This window comes from Globicephala melas, chromosome 13 (assembly GCF_963455315.2).
Source record: "Globicephala melas chromosome 13, mGloMel1.2, whole genome shotgun sequence".
Lineage (NCBI taxonomy): Eukaryota > Metazoa > Chordata > Mammalia > Artiodactyla > Delphinidae > Globicephala > Globicephala melas.
The window spans coordinates 66,808,312-66,828,248 of record NC_083326.1 but is presented as its reverse complement, the minus strand read 5'-3'; the positions used below and the strand labels follow the sequence as shown (position 1 = coordinate 66,828,248).

Genomic DNA, 19,937 nt, shown 5'->3' with positions numbered 1-19,937 from the left:
CTGCCTCCCATGGGCAGTAGACTCCAGGGCAACTTGTTTATCTTAAAACATCCACACAAATTTTACATCTTATGTTAAAATATATCCATGTTTAATATTAAATCTCCCGTACCCCAAATCTAAAAAAAACGGATGCCCCTGTAAGATGTACCACATTTATCCTGTGGCTTCAAGTATCCTGGTCAGCAACCTGTAACCCCACGGAGAAGCACAGGACTAGATGGTTTCTAAGGCCTCTGGTCCCAGCCAGGCCCCAGAAGGGAGCCCAGCTGGACAGGCCATGGGACCTGCAGCTGCCGGTACCCAAGGACCAAGGGTTAGCAGGCAGTGGAAGGGCCGCTAGGTTAAACATCATAGCCTTCAAGATGTGTCATGGAACGTGGTCAGGTTAGAGTGCCCCCAAGGCCAGATAGCTCCTCTCCCAACCCACCCCCAATAAATAAGCACAAAACCTGGCCACTGCAGCCTCAGGCCCCAGGGATGCCCTGACAGGCAGGTCAGAGAGCTCCCAGAGCCCTGGGAACAGCAGCACTGCCCACACCTTCTTCCCCAGGTCCCTGGCCAGAGTCCTGGGAGCTGTCTGAGTGGAAGGCAGGCACACCCCAGGATGGCAGAGAAAGGCCCCAAAGCAGCCTCTCTTCCTGCTGGGTCTGGGCCCTGCATCCTCAGCCTGGGGGCTGTGGTCCCTCCATCCCAGTGTGGATGTGGTGGGCACCTTGCCCCTCAGCAGGGGAGGCCCCTATCCCTCCTTCCACCCATAGGGTTTTCTGTCCTGTTCCCCCTGCCGTCTTGTTTCAGGCACCAAGGGCCCAGGGCCAGGATGCAGATGGAGGGATGCAGAGATCCCACATGCAGAGATCCAGCTGGGGCAGCTAATCATCTGAGTAGCGGTTCCCTGCAGGAGAGGAGAAAAAATATCAGGGAGGGAGGTGTCAGGTGGGAACCAGGTGGAGATGGCCAAGGGCCCCCACCCTTGGTGCTCACCCAGGACGTTGAATTTGCACAGCGGGCAGGTCTGCTGGATCATCAGCCAGGGGTCCACACAGTCTCGGTGAAACTCATGCTTACAGGGCAGCACCCGGAGCCACTGCAGAGTCGGGGAGATGGCTCAGGCCACAGGCATAGGCCTCCAGTGGGGGTAGCAGGCCCCACGCCCACACCTGAGCTGGGGAACTGAAACCCCTGTGACCTGCCCCACCCCCATGCTACTTTCCATAGCTCTGGTGGGGCTGGGTGAAGGCCTGGTTGGGGTACTTCTCAGGTCTCTTGGGAGCAGGGTAGGGGGCATCACGTGTCAGCCGAAGGCTGGCCTCTGCCCAGGGCACTAACTTGCTTGTTGCAGAAATAGTCCAGACACACGGCGCAGGTCTCAGCACCAGGCTCCGGGGGGTCCTGTGCCGCCCGGCCCAGCCGGCAACGCCGGGTCTTGAGGGACGCCAGCCTCTGCACCACCTGGCGCTTGAGCAGGTCCACCTGTGGGGTAAGGGCACACAGTTCCCAAGGGCTGGGGACACCAGGGCTCCCGAGGGCCCCCGAGGGCTGGCTCCCACCTGGCCTCGGGGCTCCCGCTGGCTCTGCCGGGATGCCTGCCGCTGAGCTTGGACCACGAGGCCTGTGCACAGGAGCATGGCCACCAGCAGGATGGTGTTCCACAGCTGTTGCAGGGGCTTCTGGGGAGAAGAGCAGGGTGTCAGGGGCGCTGGAGCCACCCCACCCTCTTTACCCAGTAAATCCACCCCAAGGACCAGGCAGATGAGGTCCATGGGCACCATGACCCCGGAGGCGCCAGGCTTCCTCTTCTGAAGCTGCTGTCTCCCGCCCCTGCCCCGTGCTCTCTCAGGGGCTGCCCCAGATTCACCCTACATCAGTGCTCAGCCCAGGCCAATCCTGGGCAACAAACCCGGTGTTTATGCACTCACAGAAGCATCTACTGGCAGCCTCACAGACTCCCCAGCCCAGGACCCCCATCCCTACCCAGCACTCCTCCTGGTCTGCTTTCCTGGCTGCCATCACCCACCCACCCACACCCATCCAGGCTGAGCATTCACAGCCTGAGAGGGCGCTAGTCCCTAGGCCCTGTCTCCTCACTCCCTAGAGGCCCCGCACGCCCTTCCTCTCCTCCCCACTCTGCTGCTCTTCAGGTGCCCTGCTCAGGCCTCACCCGCCCAGATCCCACCCACAGTCACAGGGATCTCATCTGCAAACCCGATTACACAGCACCCCTACTTGACCCTTCCCTCTGATGCTCCCCTCCCACCTCCTCCGCATTCCCCATCCTCAGGAGGAAACCCAAACTCTTCTACCAGGGGGCCCTCAAGGCCCTTGATCTCCACCCCTCCCCCCTCCCCCATCCCATGCTCCCTGCCCCTCCCACGTCTGTGCCTTTCCACACTGTTCCAGGTCTTGGGAACTAATGCTCTTCTTCCACGCTCCCTCCCTTGGCTTATGGCTTTGGACACCTCTTGCTCTGGAAGCTCTCCCTGACCAACCCTGCCAGGCAAATGTTCCCCCCTCACCTCCCCTGCCACCCTCCTCATACCCACTCTGCCCTCAGCGGTCCTCCAGCTCCCGCTGGTGGGAGGGAACCACGTCTGAGGTACCTCACTTCGCCTTTGAGAGGCCCCCAGGGGGACACACTGACCTAGACTGAACTGCCACCAAATCCAGTGCGGCAGACAGGCTGTGACCACTCAACAGCTGGCTCAGGAGGTGACACAGCGGAGGAAACAAGACCCAGCCGCTAACCTACCAGCACACGGGCCTGCGGACGTGTCACAACTAATAAATGCATTCGTTTAAAAGTTTTCTGCCTTGGGCTTCCCTGGAGGCGCAGTGGTTGAGAGTCCGCCTGCCGATGCAGGGGACATGGGTTCGTGCCCCGGTCCGGGAGGATCCCACATGCCGCAGAGCGGCTGGGCCCGTGAGCCACGGCCGCTGGGCCTGCGCATCCGGAGCCTGTGCTCCGCAACGGGAGAGGCCACAACAGTGAGAGGCCCGCGTACAGCAAAAAAAAAAAACAAAACAAAACAAAAAACTTTTCTGCCACCATGTTCTTCCCCAGCCAATGCTGAAGTTCAACTGCCAACACGTGGTGGGAGAGGGGCTGAGAAATGATTTGATGGGCAAGGTTGGGTGCTGTTAGGGTCATAAGATGTTGCTTTGGTTCAGGGTGGAAGCACTCTGGGGGCCACTGCCAAGAGGGGTCTGTGAGCCCCAGCTTCACACTCTGTCCCACCCTCGCCCCCTGGCTTGTGTCCGCGTCCCCTTTCGTCCATGGAGGGATGGTGACACCTGCTGAGGAAGCTCTCCCGAAGCCCCTAGGCTGAGCTCAGGCGCCTTCACCATGCCTGAAGGGCCATGCCCCTCACCAGCTCAGTAATCACCCCAACAGGTGACAGTGTCTCTGGCCTAGTTCCTCCCCTGATAGGGCCACATGAGCCCAGGGCTGGAGCTGCCCTGTCCTCATACCCCCTGCCATGCTGAGCCAGGCTGACACGTGGCAGGACTCGCACGACCTTTACACTGTAAGCTCTCTGGGGCAGAACCTGGAGCTCTGTGCTTTGGAGCGGCCAGTGAGTTCTGGGTGGGCCGAGGCTGTGGCTGGCCTGGAGCTCTACTGGAGGCCAGAGACCCCATCTCCCCAGGCTCGGTGCATCTTGGGGACTCCCAGGTGAGGAGGGAGGGCAGAGTTGGGCCTTGTCCATCAGAGCAGTAGGACATGGTCATCAGACTTTTCTGATACATGGTGACTACAACTCTGGATGCCCAGAGGCTGGAGGAGTGGTGACTGGGCCCTGGGGCTGAGAGCTGGCCCTGGCTGTCCTTCAGACACCTCAGCTACCGTGGGCTCCCAACACCTGTACTGGCCCACCCCAGCCAGCAGCAAGGCCAAGGCTGTTCAGCATTGCCCTCACAACCAGCCAGCCTGACCTGACCTACAGTACATGCCCACCTACTGGCCTCTTGGGCACGCTCCCAGTCTGATCCTCTCTGAGCTCCAGGCTTTCTGCCTGCAACTCCTCCCAGTCTCTCATCTGACAGCCCCTCACCAAATGCCTGCCCCTCCCAGAAGTCCATGTGGGCTGCCCTCCAGGGGGAGAGAGGGCGGGCTCTCTCCTCTTCCAGAAAGCCCTTCCTTCCACTCCCGCAGCCTCACTCCCCGCTCGCTCTGCAGAACTGCGGTTCACGCTGCTCAAGCGAAATTGTGCTCTGGGCTGCCTCCGTGTATGTTCCTCTTCTCTGCCCGTCTTTGAGGCCTTGAACAGCAGAGCCCGGGTCTTCCAAGGCCTTTTGTACCCTCCACAGCCCTTCTCACGGACCCCCAAGTGTCCTAGAATATCAGAACAGTCACCTTTGGTGACTGTTGACTTATTCGAGCACTCATAACAATAAAGGTACTGTAGCAGAGCAGCTACCCATCTGCTCAGTGCCCGCCGTGAGATTTACATACACAATCTCAACAATCTTGTGGCCGTGTGCTATACCTGTTCACAAATGAGGAACGTGAGACCAGAGGTTAAACACGCAGCCTAACATTGCTCAGCTAAGGTTTCAGAGCCTCATTCCAAGTCCGCCTGACTTGAAGCTGCCTTGCACGGCTCCCCATCCACCGAGGCATGCTGGAGGCTGCGCATCAGGAGAGCGGGGAAAACCTGCCCTGCAGAGTGGGGATTTGAGAAATGCTTGCAGACACAATACCTTTGACCCTCTCTATGCCAAGCACTGGGAAAGCCAGAGACAAATAAGACACAGCCTGGCCTTCGGGAGACACAGTCACAGTCCCCAACGGTCACACAGGATGGGCTGCCCTAAGAGGCCTATGAGGGGGCTTCCCTGGTGGCGCAGTGGTTGAGAATCCACCTGCCAATGCAGGGGACACGGGTTCAATCCCTGGTCTGGGAAGATCACACATGCCACGGAGCAGCTAAGCCCATGTGCCACAACTATCGAGCCTGTGCTCTAGAGCCTGTGAGCCACAACTACTGAGCCCGCGCACCACAACTACTGACCCACATGCCTAGAGCCCATGCTCCACAACAACAGAAGCCACGACAATGAGAAGCCCGTGCACCACAACGAAGAGTAGCCCCAGCTCACCGCAACTAGAGAAAGCCCACGCACAGCAACGAAGACCCAATGCAGCCAGAAATAAATAAATTAAATTAATAAATTTCTTTTAAAAATTAAAAAAGAATTTAAGAAAATAAAAATAAAAGCAGTAGGGGGGCTGGGAGCCCAATGTGAGGGAGGCTTTCCGAAGAAGGCAGGAGGATGAGTTGTGAGGGTTCTGGCTGGACTGGGACATACAGAGCTGGAGAAAGAGAATGTCCAAGCCTACAGACAAGCCCCGGTGGCAGGAGACCGGGGCGTGAGTGGAGACCGGTAAATGGCACAGAGTGGCTGGAGTGTAGGGAGAAGACTGGGAAAAAAGAAGGATGAGTGATCAGGAGAGCTGTGAAAGCCAGGTAAGGAGTTTGAATTTCATTCTGCAGGTGATAGGGAGTCAAAGAAGGCTTCTGAGAGGGACAGGGACGTGACAACAGCAGCAGCTAAAGCTGACTGTGCATGACCCCGGGTCAGGCACCACACGGAGCACCCACCCAGCCCCTGAACCCTCACAGCAGCCCTGGGAGGTGCAAGGGGTGGTCCTCCCCACCAGGGCAGCAAGACGCCGCAGGACTGGAGACAAGTCATGTGTGTGGTCCCCCCACCCCCACCTCCTCTCTCCAGGCACTCACCTGCTCCTGGGCCCGACTGCCTCCCAGGCACACCAAGTCCTGCCATCCTCCGTAGCTGTCCTTGGAGAGGCCACAGGTGGTCCACAGGGTCAGCTTCCACTCGATGTTGGCCGACAGAGACTCTCCGCTGGTGATCTCAGCTGTGGCCTGGGTCCTCCTGAGAGGGGAGGCCAAAGGGGCCAGACAGAAGGGCTCTTGGGAGGAGAGGCCCGGACCCACTCACCCCAGCCTTGTGGGAAAAGGATACCCCTGAGTATCACCCCACAGCCCTTCTGCTTTGGCCCCCACGCCTTTCCCAGCCAGTGGTTTTTCTAGTTCTCATAACAGCCGGCCAAGGAGGCTCTCAAGCACAGGGAAGAGTCAATCAGGAATCTGGCTTCCTCCTTGCTGGAGCCAATCACCTCCACCTATAGAGCCCATAGAATCATCTCCTTCTAGTCCTCTCACCCGTTTTTCAGACTAGGAGGCTACAGTCTCAGACTAACAGGGAAGGCCCTGGTCCCAGGACCCCTGAGCCCACGACAAAGCCAAGGACCCTAGCACCCAAGCCCAGTCCTTTGAGCCCAAACCCCAACTCACTGCAGCAGTGCCTCCAACAGCTTGGTGACATTGGAAGAATAATGGAGGACAATCACTGGCCTGAGCAGAAGTTGGGATATGTCCAGCTGTAGGGGGACAGGGAGGTCAGCCAGGCCGGGTCACCCATTCCCCAGCCTATGTGCCCCAAAAGCCTGATCCGGTTTACCTCTCGGACCACGTTGTGGTTCAAGATGAGGAGAAGCAAGGCAGAGGCTCCCAGGAAGAGCGCCCTCCGCATCTGCAGGACAGAGGCAGAGGCTAGCACATACCCTGCCCACACACCTGTCTCACCACCTGTGGTCATAGTTGTTCTCAGCTCCTGGCTCTGCGGTTAGCATTTCCTTTGGACAGATCAGCTATAAGCTCCCTGAGATCAAGGGCAAAAACCCTTATTCCTCTCACCTTCCCCCCAGATGCTCTGTGGGACCCAAATAATACTGTGCTTTCCCTGGTCCAAGCAGGGCAGGCTTGCCCACCGACCCCCAGCAGGAACTCCCCACTGTATACTCTCAGAGTTTGGTTGAGCTTCCTGACTCTCTCTAGCCTCCTCCCACCTCTCTGCTGCCAACCACACTGACTCCAGTCTACCCCTGGGGTCCCTTGCCCCAGCCAGGCCCAGGGCTTCTCTGGAAGCTCCTTAGGGGCCCACCTGGTAGTCTGGCTCTAGCAGTTGCCTTAAAAACCCTTCCTCCAGCCCCCTTTCCACATACACCCCCTGCACCTGCTGAACCAGAGCCTTAGGATAGGCCTGTGGACCGCTGTCCTGACTCTCCTGGTGAACCTGGGCCTCCTGCTCCTTGCCCACGTATGCCACTGCAATCCAGCCTTCTACAGGCACCTCCTGCTCAGCATCCACGATGTCCATCTGTGGGGCAAGGGGCCATGGTAGAAGGAGGAGGGGGAGGAAGGGGGATCGGTCACACAAGCGATGCAAGGCCAGGGTTTGGGAATGAGTCTGGAGGGGAGGGCATCTGATCTCAGGTTCTGGAAGCCGGAATGCTGGGGACCTGGGCAGCCTGGGGAAGGGGCGCTGGGCTGACAGGGCTTGGTCCAGGATGAAGGCTGGATCTGGGTGCTGGGTCTACGGCGGGGTGGGGGCCACATGGCTCAGCGGCGCTCACCAGCAGCAGACGGCCACCCAGAGGGAGCGCCGGGTCGGCCTCGGGGCCAATCCTGACGCCCTCCAGCAACAGAGCGTCCTCCCGCGGCAGCCTCACGTCCACCCGCACGGCGCGGGCCGCCCCCCGCCCCTCCCTAGCAGTGGGCTCGCTGCCGTCCGCCGCGGCCCCGGGCCCCGCCAGGCCCAGCCAGAATGGCAGCAGGGGCAACAGCAGCAGCAGTGGCGACGGCGGCGGCGGAGGAGGCGGCGGCGGCGACCTCGGCGTGGGGCGAGCGGCGGGGCCCATGGCCGGACACAGGGGCGCCGGGGGTCCTGGGAGCGTGGGGAAGCGAAGGGAGCCAGGCCGCAGCCGGACGGGGCGGGACGCCGGGAGGGGCGGGGGCGGGGGCGTGGCCGGACGGGGAGGAGCGCCGGGAGGCGGGGTGGGCTCGCGGCGGCTCCCGCGCCCAGACCCGGCCGCGCGCGCCCCCTGGTGGCCGTGGAGAACACAGGCGCCGGCGGTCAGCGGGGCTGCAGCCGGGCGGAGCCCAGGTCAACTGGCAGAGGTGGGAAGTCAGAGGAGGCGCTCCCAGCTTTTGGTTGTCAGACGGCGGAGACCAGAGGAAGGGAGACCGACGGAGATAGTTGGAAGATAGTTGGCGACCTGGGGAGCCGGAGGCACGATCGGGGCCCCAGAAGGGCAGCAACGAGGAACTTCTGGGGGTCTGGACGCTAGCCCTTGCTCTGGAGCCGCCTGATGGTCACACGGTTGGCCTGGTTCTCCATTTCTCCACCAGACTGAACTCCAGAGACTGGCCTGACAGGTGTTCCGGGGGTGGGGAGGGGCGAGATTGAGGCAAGGGTCCTGGAGGGGCAGAGAGAGGGGCCAGGGACCCCCAGCTAACACAGTTCCACAGTGGGGCCCAGAGGCTGGGTCTTCAGGCCTTGAAACGGGCACGATAGAAGACCAGCACTGCCTCACCCCCAACAAGTCATGTCTGATGCCCACCGGAATGTGAAAGTTCCATGGACGGTCCTAAAATTCATCCTTCTCTCCCAGGGGCTGCTGCTGCTGGGAGCTGGCTCAGTCTGAAAATTTTTTAAAAAATTGTATCGTGATAAAAGGGCAAAGGCCTGAGGAGCCATGACACTCTTTCCCCCAATATTTTATTATGAAAAATTTCAAGCATGCATAAAAATGGAAAGAATTTTACAGGGAACACTTGTATAACCACCAACGTTGAACTATCAAGATGCTCCTGAAGAATAAGATGGAGAGAATAAGACAGTCTGATACCAGCCTGAAGTCAGACAAATAGGGCATCAAACGCAGAAGCCAGAAACTGACCCGCACACAAAAGCATGGCTGTGTACGAAGAAGCGTTGCATTTGAGGACAGGGGAGGATGTGTATGATGTGCAGTAGGATGGACTGTTTGATAAATTGTGCTAAGGGAATGGGTTACCATAAGGAAAATAAATGGTATTAAACTCCTACTGCACATCATACACAATCAATTCCATGTGGATTAAAGACCTAAATATGAAAAGTAATACCCTAAACATTTTTAGAAAAAAAACATAGGAGAATATCTTGGTTACTTCAAGGTCAAGAGAGTTTTTTTTTTCTTACAACTTTATGGAGATATAATTGACATACAGCACTGTATAAGTTTAAAGGGCTACAGCATCATGATTTGACTTACGTACATTATGAAATTATCATAAGTTTAGTGAACATCCATCGTCTCAGATAGATACAAAATTAAAGAAATGGAGGACTTCCCTGGTGGCATAGTGGTTAAGAATCTGCCGAGACTGCTAGGGAGGGTGTCCCTCCCCAATTACATCCCACACTGGTGAACTGAACTTTGTGTTTCTCATTTGCCTGATATTTTTAGAGTTTTGTTACAAGTGAATGCATTCATTAAAAATACAGACAGTCCTCCGGTTTCTTTTGCTATTGAGGTGAGTTTCACACAACATAAAATGAATCATTTTAAAGTCAGAAAATCAGTGGTATTGAGTACATTCACAACGTTGGGCAACCACACCTCTATCCAGTTCCAAAACATTTTCGTCACCCCTGAAGGAAACCCCGTACCTGTGAAGCAGTCATTTGTTATTTCCCCTTCTCCTCAGCCACCGATCTGCTTTCCATCTCTATGGATTTACCTATTCTGGACACATCATACAATAATACATGGCCTTTTGTGTACGGCTACTTTCACTTAGCATAATGTTTTCAAGATTCATCCATGTTGTCATGGATGTCGGCACCTCATTCCTATTTATGACTAAATAATATTCCAGCTTATGGACATATCAAAATTTGTTTACCCATTTATCCACTGATGGACATTTTGGTTGCAAAACTGTGGGTAATGAGTCAAATCCATTTCACCTGCCTTCACTAATCAAGGTCATTTTAAGATGCATGTTCTCCAAGCAGCAGTGGCCTAAACAATAAGATTTGCCCGAGTTGTTTTCCAGTCAGCTGTGCCTAGTTCGAGGTGAGCTGGTTAAGACTGGATAGGACCACTGACCCTCCAACTGGGCATGCTCGAGTGCCTGCTTGGTGACCTTTTGATGTCAGAGGGCCAAAATTCCACCCTCAGATTGTGCTGTGAACGTGCAGAGACCTGTAGTTCAGTTACACCTGTGCAGAATGAAGATTACCGCCCCTTTTTCCAGTCGCCTTTCCCTACACTCCCCACACTCCCCATGCCTCAGACCGCCCTGCTTGCTTTATCTTCATCCCATAAATACCCCGGAGCCCCTTGCCTTCAGGGAGGCAGACTCCTATCTCCTCACTTGGCTGTCTTATGAATAAACCCTTTCTTTGCTGCAAACCTCAGTGTCCCAGCGTTTTGGCTTGTGCAACGGGCAAAACGAACCTGGTTCAGTAACAGTTGTTTTCATATTTTGGCTATTGTGAATAATGCTGCTATGAATGCTGGTGTACAAACACTTGTTTGAGTCCCTGCCTTCAATTCTTTTGGATATACCCAGAAGTGGATCAGATGGTAATTCTTTTTGTTTTGGCTGCGCTGCGCAGCACGCGGGAATCTTAGTTCCCCAACCTGGGATGGAACCCATGCCCGGCGTCTTGACCACTGGACTGCCAGGGAAGTCTCTCCCAGATATTTTTATTCTTTTGAATACTATCGTAAATAGAATTGTTGTCTTAATTTCCTTTTAGGATTATTCATTGCTGGTGTATGGAAACACAACTGATTTTTGTATGTTGACCTAAAGTCGATTTTTTTGAACTTAAATAGCATGTATTATTTGGAGACTTGCTTTTTGAGCTAAGCATTCTGTTAGAATTATCCATGGTGATACACATACCTAGTCCATTCATTTTTCTCTATTGCATTGTATGCTACACATGAAGATATCACGATTTATCTCTTTAGCGATTGTGAGTCGGGCTGTTTTCAGTCTTTTACTATTCAAATAGGGATGTTCTGCACATGCCCAGGGAATGGTTCTCAGCCAGCAGAGTCACCTGGTGTGCAAGCTTTTTAGCATTTCCAACAACAAAGGCCCCACCTCCAGAGATAACAATTCAGTTGATTTGGAGTAGAGGTTGGGCATCAGTAGTTTTTAGAAGATCCTTAAATGATTCTAATGTTCAGTCTGTGTTGAGAACCACTATTCTAGAGTGCACAGTATACCCAGGAGTGGAATTCCTGAGAGTGTGCATCTTCAGTTTTACTTGATGTACAATTATTACCAGCGTGGCTGTCCTGTACCAGCACAACCAGGCTGTACGCCCATCAGCAGTGTACAGGTCCACATTCCTACCAGTACTTGGCATTGTCAGACTTCAAATTTTTGCCAGTTGATCTCTCATAAGACCTTAATTTGTATCTCTCTGATTAATGATTAGGTTGAGCATCTTTTCATATTTATTGACCATTCTTGTTTCCTCTTTTGGCAAATGCCTATTTGTATCTTGTGCCCATATCTATGTATTTGTATATTCTGCATATGAATCATTTGGTTGCAAATACCTTTTCTCATTTGGTGGCTTTCCCTGCCGCTTTATTACAATGTTTGGGTTAACAGAGTTTTTCATTTTTTATTGTGGATGAATTTTTTTCAATATTTTCCTTTATAATCTGCTTTTATGTAGTAAGAAATCTCTCCTGGGGGAGGGGGAATTGGATAAAGGCAGTCAAAAGGTACTACAAACTTCCAGTTATAGGGCTTCCTTGGTGGTGCAGTGGTTGGGAGTCTGCCTGCCGATGCAGGGGACATGGGTTCGTGCCCCGGTCCGGGAGGATCCCGCGTCCCACATGCCGCAGAGTGGCTGGGCCTGTGAGCCATGGCTGCTGAGCCTGCGCGTCCAGAGCCTGTGCTCCGCAGTGGGAGAGGCCACAGAAGTGAGAGGCCCGCGTACCGCAAAAAAATAAACAAAAAAAACCCTTCCAGTTATAAGATAAATAAGTACTAGGGATATAATGTACAACATGATAAATAGAATTAACACTGTTGAATATTATATATGAAAGTTGTTCAGAGTAAATCCTAAGAGTTATCATCACAATTTTTTTCCATTTCTCTTTTTTTTTTAATTTATTATTATTTTTTATTTTTATTTTTGGCTGCGTTGGGTCTTTGTTGCCACATGCGGGCTTTCCCTGTGCGCCTCAACTACTGACCCTGCACTCTAGAGCGTGCGAGCCACAACTACTGAGTCCGCATGCTACAACTACTGAAGCCCACGTGCCTAGAGCCCGTGCTCCTCAACAAGAGAAGCCACCTAAATGAGAAGCCCGTGCACCACAATGAAGAGTAGCCCCTGCTCACTGCAACTAGAGAAAGCCTGCATGCAGCAACAAAGACCCAACGCAGCCAAAAATAGATAAATAAATTTATTAAAAATTAATAAATTAAAAAATAAAGACAAGAGACCACAGGGGAGGAAGGGATCCCAGAATGAATCCCAGGTGGGGGAGGAGGTGGGTCACGGGGCCTGGTGCTGACCCTCAGGCCACTCTACTCTCAGGGATGGATGGACAGGATGCTCAGCCCTGCAGACCCCTCCAGAGGAGCCAAACCCCCAAATCCTGGCTTGCTTCACTTCTGGGGCAGGGTAGGGAGCTGGTAGGGACAGAGCCATCAGTTTCTCAGCCTGTGCCTCCAGGCAAGCCGCTTCCCTTTTCTTGGCCTGGGTCCGCAACTGGGAGTTGGACTAAAAGTTTTGGGGGTGGGTCTTTTCACCAGGCATGCTGTGATCCCAAGTGGCTTGTGTCTTGGAATACAAGGTTTCCTGGCTCTGGGCTGGGCTGTGAACTGTGTGGAGGAGGCCCCCCCATCCCCCATCTTTCCTCATCCCCCCTAAAGTTGCAAGGGGACAGAGAAAGAAATGAAGCCGTTAATGAAAGTGTGAGACATGGGGTGCCTTACCCCAAGCACTAATGGGGCAGGGGCAGGGAAATGGTTTAGACTTGGTACCAGGAACGTGATACGTGGTGAGGCTGGCACGAGCCCAGGGCTGCTCTTCCTCTGCTGTGAAACTAATTCTTCATTGTGATTCCAGGCTGTGCATAAAATGGTCAAGCATCCCATGAGTCCACGGATGGTGGTGCTGGCAGAAGGATGAAGGGCAGGGAAGGCAAATCCATGTTCAGAATACAGGTCTGCTCCAGTGAGCACGAACCTCGGCCCCTGTGATGGAGGAGCACCAATGTGATTGAGCTGCCACCAGGTGGCAGGCTAGTCTCCAGGGAATGGGGCCACACTGGGGCCCAATGTTGGTCTCTGCTGTTTTTACAAAGGGGCCTTGAGGAAGGCAATGCCTTGCTCACAGGAATGTACCACCCATGGGGGTGTGAACTAAAAAGGCTGCCTGCCATATCAGTAAACAAAGGATGTCGCAGCCATCAAGCTACCACATTATAGCCACTCCACCAGTGAGCCCTGAGGGAACTCAGGATGAGAAAACAAAGGATGCTGGCCCCATGTAGCTGAGGTGCATATCAAAGAAATGATTTCAGTGAGCCCAGACTCTTCCCATACACAGAAAAGTGCCACATTCCTTAACTTAAGATATCTGATTTTCCTATCTTAACAGGAATCTTTTGATGTTCTGACTACCTGGTCTTTGTTGCAAAAACTCCTCTGTATCCTTGCTTCCCCACCTTCCTCTTCGGAACAGTTTCTCAGAATTATCTGAGATGATGTGTCCCGGGTTTAAGTCCTCAGATTTGGCCACCGAATAAAACATAATTTGTAGATTGTGCTTTTTTTTTTTCAGTTGACAGGGGCTTCAAGCCCAGTTGTAGCAACAGAGGGCTAGGCTGGTGGGAGGACTGTATTTTCAGAACTCAGAGGTCCCTGAGATCTCTTCACCTTATAGGCACAAGCCCCAGAACATATAAGAAATCATCTCAGAAAAATCTTAGACTGTCCCTTGGTTGCCTGGTTTCATCATCACCTCCATCTACTCACCCAGACGCCCAGCGAGGGGTGCTGACCCACCTGAGATCATACAGGGCAGGTGCAGGTAAGGAATGTAAATGTGGTGTGGCAAGAGGAGGGGCTTCAGAGTAGAAGGTGTGTCAGGGTGGTCAGGATCCAGTCCTAAGGGACAGAGTGAGTGTTGGGTCATGCCCACAAATGGATGTTGACCACCTGCGGGGTTCTAGGCACTGGGCTTGTAGCCATGACTATGACCAGCAATGGCTCCTGCCCTTGAGAATAGATGGTCAACCATAACCATGTATTTCAGACCATGGTAAGTGCCACCTGAAGGAGATAAAAATAGCATTAGAGAGTGACCAGGGCTGGGGGCTGCTTCAGCTTCAGTGCCAGGGAAAGAAGGACTGTCCAAGAGCAGTGTAGTGAGGTTTAAGACCTGAATGGCAAAAATATCTGGGGAAAGAAGCAGGAAGTTCAAGTAAAACAGCTGATACATGTACTATGTTCCAGGTACTGTTCAAGCGAATTGCTTGAACTAGCTCATTTAATCCCATCACCACCGCATGAGGTAGTAAGATTGTCATTGCCATCTGATGGAAGGGAAATTGAGGCACGGAGGTCAAGTAACCCCAGTAAGTGATGGACCCTGGACCTGAATGCAGGTGGTCTGGCTGCAGAGTCGGTGGGCTTACCCTGAGCTGTCCTGCTTCTCAAAGGCACTGGCCGGGAATGAAAAGTCTGGCTGTAGAATCTGGATTCTGTCTTGGGTGTGGGTAGAAATGACAACCCACTCCTCCCAGGGGAAGCCTCCAGACTTGTGCCAGTTAATGGCAGAGCCAGGGCAGAGTCTCCAGCACCCCTCCTGCCCTCCCCTCCCTTCTCCTCCTCACCCCTCCCCTCCAGGAGCCCTGAAATGCCTGCTCCCTGCCCCCAGCCTCTTGGTTCACAGCTAAGTGGGCCACCTCACTCTAAAGGGATTTGACTCCTGGAGAGAACTGGAGACTGGTGAGAAAGGGCTTAGGGATTAGACAATGATACCCGGGAAGGTAAAGGACTTAATTAGGGGGGTTCGGGTGTGGGAAGTGGGGCAGGGAGAGGATTTGTGTCTTTGCAAAGCCAGGGTAGACTGCGGAAGTGAGGAGGAAGTGGGCTCCTGGGGAGGAGCCAGGCGGGCTTGGTTTCTCATGTTCTGTTGTACCTTCAGAAATAACACATAATAGATTATAGTACTGATAATCCCTCCCATTTGTGCACCCACCACTTTTCCAGCCATTATTTCGCTTGGAAATCTCACAGCAGCCCTGGGAGAGAGGCAAGGATTATTTTTCTCCCCAGGTGACAGGCACCCAGAGAAAGCAGGTAGGTGACTTTGCCACCGGAGGAGCTAGGGTTTGGCCGCAGGTCTCCTGGCTCCAGGTCCAGGTCTGCTGCCTCTGCTTTCACAACATCAGTGCAGGGGGAGAGGCAAGAGCAGGGGATCAAGAAGCTGCAGCAGAAGTCATCGGGAACTCAGGCTGCCACCTCCTAGACGGAAGTGCCTGAACACTTCTGGCCTCCTTATTTGGGGGTGGGGGGTGGAGGGTCAGTGGGGGAAGCAGGAGGGAGAAAAAACCGTGAGGTAATAGACAGGTTGCCATCCTGTATACTGGGCAACTAGGCAGGGCTGCAGCTGGAACCCGAGGGGCCTGCAAAGAGGGCTCCTTATCCTGCCCCCTCCCCTAGATATAACCCTCTCCCCAAGAGAGATCCACGTGTGTCCCTTCAACCTACAAAGGCACTCTCATCCACAGTCTGAACTTACCCTGGTGGATTTTCTATTCTTGTTCAACATCAAGGATGCCCAGTCACGAGAAGAAGAAAGACCACTCACCTTGCTCAAACATCTCAGACTAGGCCCTCCCCACCACTCAGAGGTCCTTCCTGACGCCCGGCCCTCCTACAGCCACATCCCCCCACGCCCTGACTCATTATCTGGCCCCCACTGCCCCCTCCCTTCTCCACAGCCTGATCTCAGTCTGGGCATGCCCCCCACCAATACTGTAATTTCCCCGGGCATAGTTTTTGACTCCATGATTAGCACAGCGCTCAGTTAAATAAGTGCCGAATGAACGAACAAATGTATGTATGAATGAATGAACATTTGAATAAATGAATGAATGGTCCCCAGGCCTCCTGCTTCCTCCAATCTGGCAGAACCCTGCTCAGCTATCAGGTCTCTGGGAAACCAAGGATGATCCCGTCCCCTGACTGGACGGGGACCCTCCCCTCTGCACCCCCTATGGCGGCACTGGCCACTCTGTACCGAATGGTCTTTGGCCTTGGCTATCCCCCTGTGGACCAGGAACTCCTGGAGGGCAGGACCTGCTGGCCTCATCCTCTGAGGTGTCCCCATGCCTGGCCCCACACCCGCTGCATAAGTGCTGGTGGAGCAAAGGCATGAAAGGTGCTCTAGCTTCAAGCTCCACTCAGGAGCCGAAGTCTGGGTTGCCTGGGTGGGGGGGAGGGGCAGGCACAGGAGTGGGTCCCTCACCACTGCTTCCTCATTCTGCTGCTGTCACCTCCACTGTCCAGGCCGTGTAGTCTTGGGTGGTACAGATTTCTTTATTCCTTCCCCACTTTGCTGGAAAAAGACTTGAGGCAGCACGTGGGCAGGGCTGGGAGGAGGCTCAGAGTCAGGGCCTTTCTGCATGGCCACCCACAAGTACAAGGGCTTTCCAGAGAGTTCCAGCTACCCCAGCCTCCTGGAAGTAGAGTGTTCCACAAATATTTGTTGAAGGGTTTAAAGGACTGTTCTCTCTGACTCTCAAATCCCCGTGCCAATCTCCGCACCACCCCTTCCCCGTTGGCACCACAGAATCAGAAGGCAGGGCACCCAGGGGCCTCCAACCTCCTGGTCAATACCCTTGTTTTAGAGAAGAGTCATCCAAGGCCCAGGTCAAGGGCAGATGGCCCCAAGGAGGCCCCCTGCTGAATAGTCACTGCAGCACATTCACTGAAGAACATGGTCTAGGGACTTCCCTGGTGGTCTGGTGGGTAAGACTCTGCAGTCCTAATGCAGGGGGCCCCGGTTCGATCCCTGGTCAGGGAACTAGATCCCACATGCGTGCTGCAACAAAGGATCCTGCATGCCACAACGAAGATCCTGTGTTCCACAACTAGGACCCGGTGCAGAGAAAATAAATAAACAAACAAATGAATAAATAGTTAAAAAAAAAGAATGTGGTCTAAAGCCCAGGCTCTGGACTCCCAGTCCAGCGCTCCTGCCTGTGTTCAGAGCCGCCTCCCAGAGGAATCTCAAGCCCTGGGCACTACCTCCCAAGACTAGAACTGTTACCCAATATGCCTCCTAAATCTCTGGGTTCCAGCAGTCTTCTTTCAGCTGTCCACATGCCATGCCCGGCAGGGTATACTCAGAACAGCACACCCATCACAGAGCTGGCAGGTGGCAGGGCCTGGATCTCGCCTCCGGCCTGCCTGATCTGTGAGGCTGGGCTCTTTCTCCTGGGTCAGGCCATTTCCTGACAGTCACCACTACAACACAAAGCAGTCAGTGTCAAGGCCAAGACAGAGGGGCTACTGGTTGGCAGAGGTCATGCTGGGTTGGGTGGATCAGGGAGAAGTTCCTGGAAACATCCCTGGATCAGGCTTTGAAGACCAGGGAGGATATGGCAGGAGGAAACAGGAGAGGGAAGCAGCTCTGAAGAGGCAGGAGGGCAGAAGTGCATCTGAGGAGCAGCTTGGAGCCTCTGTGACTGAAATTAAAGTGTGCAGTGGGGAGAAGTGGCAGTCAAGGCCGAAAGGGATGCTGGGATGAGCTCGGGGTGGGCCTTGAATGCAAGTCAGTAAGGTTGGGCTGACTCCTGAAGGAACTAGGGAGCCATTGCAGATTCTTGAGTAGGGGAGCAACATACCTAACAGGGAGGGAGAATTGCCAGACCAGGATTGGGGGGATAGAGAAAAGGTGGGGATGTGGAGGAGGGAGTTCTCTTAGTAACCAGCCTGGAGGAGTTTAATTATAGATAATAAATATATAATAAATAAATAAATATATAATCCAGATTTTGATTCTAGGATTTGATCAGATTAGCCGCTCCATAGTGGGCTGGAGATAGGTAAGTTTCAGTGGCCAAAGGAGAAGCAGGCAGCCCCAGGGCCTGGGAAGGGCAGATTGGAGGAAGGGTACTTCATTTAGGCCTTTATAGTGGGTAAATCCAGATTTCTTGGGAGAGGGGGCTTGTTTGGGGCTGGGGACTGTTTCCTGTTGGGTGAATGTTTTCCTTGTGCTTTCCTGGGAAGCCTCTTTAGGCAGTTCCCAGGCTAGTCCAAACCCCAGCCCGTGGGCACCTGGGAGCATTTGGCCTAGAAGCCCGAGACTTGGGTTCAAGTCACAACTGCAGGCATTCTCACATGACTGCCTCCCTCCCTCAGATTCCTCAAGAAGTCACCTGACCTACCTACCTTAGGGGGTCACCGTGGTCTTAAATGACAAGCTAGGTCTGAAAGTGTCTTGTAGACTGTAAAGTGCTGAACCAACCTAAGCAGTTGTTCTATTTTCCTTTGAGTAGGTCCTTCACTGAAAAGAACATCTTGCCCCTGGAAGGGTCTAAAAGAAAGATCTCAGCCAGGCATGCAAGGAAGTTGGCTGTGCCCTGCCCTGAGCCAAAGCTGATGAGTCTGTAACCAGGGCAGGACTGCTAGGACTGCCTGAAAATGCTTCACAGGGGTGGAGCGGGGGCCTCTCAGACACCAGGCTGGACCCAAGACCCTCACTCTGTGCCTGGCTGCAGACCTCCATGGTGGAGGCCTCGCCAGGTGCAGAGCGAAGTCTCCCAAGTGTCTTTAATGGGCCTGCTGTAGCCTGCCTCTGCCTTCTAACCCAGAGAGCCAGGGGCGGTCTGCTTTCCACTCTCCTGGAGTGCAGAGTACAGAGGTGGCAGGGGTTTTGCTCTGGGAGGTGTGATGCTCACAGGCTTCTAGGCTCGCTCTGCATGAATTCCAGGCAGTAAGAGGAGGGCGCGACTCAGCACCTTCCACGGGCCAGGCACCCCGCGAAGCTCTCCACATCTGTCACGCCACTAACAACTTTAGGCAGGCCATGGCCTCTTTGGGCCTGTTTCCACGGCTGTTAAGTGAGGTGAGCTGCTTGATCCCTGAATGATCTACGTTTGAGTCTCTTTCCCAGGGCTCCCCCAGGACCTAGCTCTGTGCCTATGGGAGTGTTTCTTACATTCATTCATTCATTCGGCATTCATTTATTGAACAGCCCCTGAGTGCAGGATGCTGTGGTGGGGGGAGGGGCTTGTGGGGATTCGGGGTGAGTAAACAGGGTCCTGTGCCCAAGGACCTCATGGTCTAGCCGGGCAGATGCTCCTAAGCAGGGCCACATCAAGGTCCTGCTGGTCCTCCTGGCGCAATCCTTCTCTCCCCTCCTCTCTGGTTGTAGCCATGCTTCCTACCTACCACCAGAACTTTGCTCGTGCCTTTGTGTCAGCATGGAATGAATGAATCTCCTTTCCATTTCCTTCCCATCCCAGATTTTTAGGGCCCAGTCCAATTTTGTTCCCTCCATGAAGCCTTCTAGGATTATTCCAACCCAAAGCAAATTTTCCCCCCTTAAGCTCCCAGGTACTTGCCGGCTCTCTTTGGGACATTTATCTCGTCCTTGTATTCTAGTCGATGGTGCCTGTGTCTTACCTTTGAGAGTGCAGGATGGCATCCGACTCATTTCGGGATCCCCAGAACAGCACCTAGGGCCTGGCACGCAGTAGGAGGAAAGAATGGCCAAGGCATGTGACCAGCTGCTACCCTGGAGGTAGGATTAGAGTAGGGGAGGGGGGAACCCAGACAGAGAGGGAGGGCTGGTGAGCTCAGAAAGTAGGAAATGGCTTCATTGTATGGGGAAGGGGCATGGCAGGACAGTCAGATGGCATCTGTCCCGCAAATCAGACTTGCAGCTAGCTACGTGGGAACCCACAGCTCTGGCCCCTGGCTGTGAGTTGGGGGGGGAAGCAGATAAGCTGATAGAAGGCCCGCTTTCATTGGGCCATCGCTTTCACTGTGGCTTCCTCCACGTCCACCCTGCATCTCCAC

The 19,937-nt window shown here is 54.0% G+C and overlaps 1 protein-coding gene across 5 annotated transcripts; it reads right to left on the bottom strand.

Annotated features, from left to right (window-relative positions):
* Nucleotides 1-69: 69 nt before the first annotated feature.
* RNF215 (ring finger protein 215) lies at nt 70-7,790 on the bottom strand. 5 transcript variants are annotated; one of them, XM_030860797.2, is made up of 9 exons: nt 7,439-7,790; nt 7,039-7,182; nt 6,484-6,555; nt 6,318-6,403; nt 5,739-5,895; nt 1,551-1,670; nt 1,330-1,473; nt 985-1,087; nt 70-895 (listed from the first exon to the last, which is right to left on the bottom strand). In XM_030860797.2, exons 1-9 carry the CDS (start codon nt 7,721-7,723, stop codon nt 873-875), a joined length of 1,134 nt encoding a protein of 377 aa, XP_030716657.1. In that variant the 5' UTR covers nt 7,724-7,790; the 3' UTR covers nt 70-872. The 5 variants fall into 5 exon arrangements, with proteins under 5 accessions (XP_030716657.1, XP_030716658.1, XP_060139172.1 ...); XM_030860798.2 differs by having other exon boundaries at nt 1,330-1,458; XM_060283189.1 differs by having other exon boundaries at nt 1,330-1,452.
* Between the last annotated feature and the right edge of the window lie 12,147 nt (nt 7,791-19,937).